Source organism: Octodon degus, unplaced genomic scaffold (genome assembly GCF_000260255.1).
Source record: "Octodon degus isolate 3935 unplaced genomic scaffold, OctDeg1.0 scaffold00515, whole genome shotgun sequence".
In the NCBI taxonomy this organism is placed as follows: domain Eukaryota; kingdom Metazoa; phylum Chordata; class Mammalia; order Rodentia; family Octodontidae; genus Octodon; species Octodon degus.
Window position 1 is genome coordinate 55814 of NW_004525091.1, and position 2908 is coordinate 58721.

The 2908-nt window shown below is 36.3% G+C and overlaps 1 protein-coding gene across 1 annotated transcript in view; it reads right to left on the reverse strand.

Annotated features, from left to right (window-relative positions):
- The window catches only part of LOC101574256 (vomeronasal type-2 receptor 116-like), a 39329-nt gene that overhangs the window by 14231 nt on the left and 22190 nt on the right, over window positions 1-2908 (reverse strand). The window contains 1 exon segment of the mRNA XM_004648650.3: window positions 1148-1271. Within this exon segment, the coding sequence (XP_004648707.3) occupies window positions 1148-1271 (124 nt within the window).

Sequence of the window (2908 nt, forward strand, 5' to 3'; positions counted from 1 at the left end):
AGTGGTGGGGGGCGGCCCGAGGGGCTGGGAGAGGGTCCGGCCCACGCTGCGCCTGGGCTGGGACTGGTCCCGCTGGCGCAGGGTAGCAGGAAACTCTCCGCACACTCACTGGACCTGGGCTAGGACTGGGTCTCTGAAGAGTTACTTTTTAATGACTACCAACTAAGAAAAGATCCCTTGATTCCACTGCCAACGTCTACAAAGGTTATGGTCTATATGTCGTTTCACTCCAGTGCATTGTAAGCTCGATTTGCAAGATTTCCTTTTGGTAAGATCTAAATTGTTAGTCTAATTGTTGTCTAAAATTCCTTAGAGTATAAGTGTTAATTTGTCTGCCTCCTTTTTTATTTTACAAAAATTTTTATTCATTTTAATGAGGAAAAAATAAAATAGCAGTAAATTTTTTTGTCAGGTTTGTTTTTGCTTTATATTTTGATGTTTTATTATTTGGGACAGGTCCAGTAGTATAGCTCAGCGGACTGAGCACTTGTCTAGGTAAACACTGGGACTGGAGTTTGATTCCTGGCACCACATCCCATGCCAGTCCTCCTCCCGTGCCTGCTGAGCTGTTGATGTATTCTATATGTGGTGGCACTCGTTTGTAAGCCTAGCACTAGGGAGGCACAAATAAGGAGGATCACTATGAGTTTTAGCTCTGTAGTGAGAAGCTGCACACATGCACACACAGACAAAAATACACACACAAACACACCCACACACAAATATACAGAAAAAAATCCTAAAAATATATTTGGGACAAGAATCCTTAGTATGTTAAGTATTTATGATTTTTTAAATAATTATGAAATAAAATTCTCTGTTAAAAATACTGTGAATGCTGTTCATTCATAGGCCATTCCCTTATATAATGCAGAATACAAAGGAAACAAAATACAGCACAAAATTTGGATTATTAAGGTAGAGCAAAGCAGGTAAAAAACACAAAACTAAAAATGATAAAGCGTAGGTTAAGAGACTGAGTATTCTCTTCCCAGAGGCAAGAACACGGAGTTCAAAAATTACAGTAAATAGATAACTCAAGAAGAAAATTTTTAATTTTGTTTTGTTTCAATGATTTTGTACATTTTGTGGATGGATGGAACCAAATATGAGAGACCGATAGGTTGTGGATGATTTCTGCTTGTACCTGTGTTATTGGTGACCTCGTTCTCTGAACAGGAGGTGCAATCAAAACAGCAGGCCGCTCTTCCTTCTTGTGGAGATTTCCTGAATCCAGGATCACAGCTCTCACTGCATACAGAAGAGGGAGTCTGAGGAAAGTCAGGTAGTTGTCAGTAACTTCATTGACTTATACTAACCTTCCATACCTGGAGTGAGAAACTTAATTTTTATGAGCACATATATCCAAATATTGGTTCTTTGCCGCATTCATTAAATAGCAAGCAGGATGCCAATATTTTTAAAAATGTAGTTTGATCATGTAACTGAGTTGTGTTCCAAATTTTCTGATCAAGGAGATTATGGGGCCACAGTGGAATGTGATCCATGATGTAGAGTGTGCCTAAGGAGCATTATATGGAGATAAAACATTCTCTCAGGTTTTCTTTTTCTTTTTTTTTCATAATTTGATTGAGAAACAAATAGCAATGAGACAGTTTCAAACCAAATTAGTAGGGAAGTTTCAATAATTAACACATTGCATACATTCTTCCTAGTGGTTAATTGCTGTACAAGATGCGGACATGATATCCTATTTACAAACACCATTAGAACAAATCCCTCTATTCCTTAAGAGAATGTAACTACATATCTATCCTAGCCATTTTGAATACACAGATACAAAATGAACATTCATCTGTGTCCCCCTTTTTGTTTAGTCCCATTATTTGAATATTATAGGTGTATTAACTCAGCAAAATATTTCAAAAGAGTCCAGTAGTCCATAATAGCATTGGGTCTTCCACTCTATGCAACAAGAATTGTAGGTTTTGGGTCTGATAATGTCAGTGAAATCCCCTCAGGATTTATCCTGAGATCCTGTACCACTGATTGTAGATCTCTCAGGTTTTCACAGAGAGCAAATTGGTCAAGCAATGGCCATGACTAATGCACATGGCTGACACTCACAAAGGATCTACCAACTGTGGTACAGGGTCAGGATAAATCTTGAGTAGACTTGATTAATTTTATCAGATACCAAAGTTACTTTTCTTGTTATGTAAGTCTTGCTTTATGTTGGTCTTAACGATCCAGCAGAAAAGTATAAAAACGAAGTATGAAATGTAAAGCCATATTAATATGCTGAGCTGTAAAAGCCTGAAGTCAACAACTTCTGACATTGCCAATATTATGGAAAACCCACTACTATTATGGCCTACTGGACTATATTGGAATATTTTGCTGAATACACGCACCTACCATATTTAAATGACAGTGAAATACCCTTCTCTGACACAACTAAAGAATATATAGTGTTCAAATGAACAACATTTTTTCCTGTATATTCAAAATATTTTGGATAGTTATACAGATGCATTTTGTCTTTTCTTTTTGGTGTCTTCATTGTTCATTTACAAGATATTTTCTTTTTCTTTTCCTTTTTTAATTGAGAAATAAATAGCAATGAGACACTTTCAAAACTTATTAGTAGGACAGTTTCAATAATTAATACAGTGTACATTGTTGCCTTCTTAGTGGTTATCTATAGTACACGATGCAGACAGAATGTTCTGCCCAAACACTGTTAGTACAAATCTTTCCTTTCATTGAATTAAGCGAAAGTAACTGTTTATCTATCCTATCTATTCTGCATATAGAGATTCAAAATGGTCCTTCCTTTGTTTTTTTGCCATAATTTTATTGATAAACAAATAGCAATGAGACAGTTTCAAATCAAATCGGTAGGACAGTTTCAATAATTAACACACTGCATACATTCTTCTTAGTG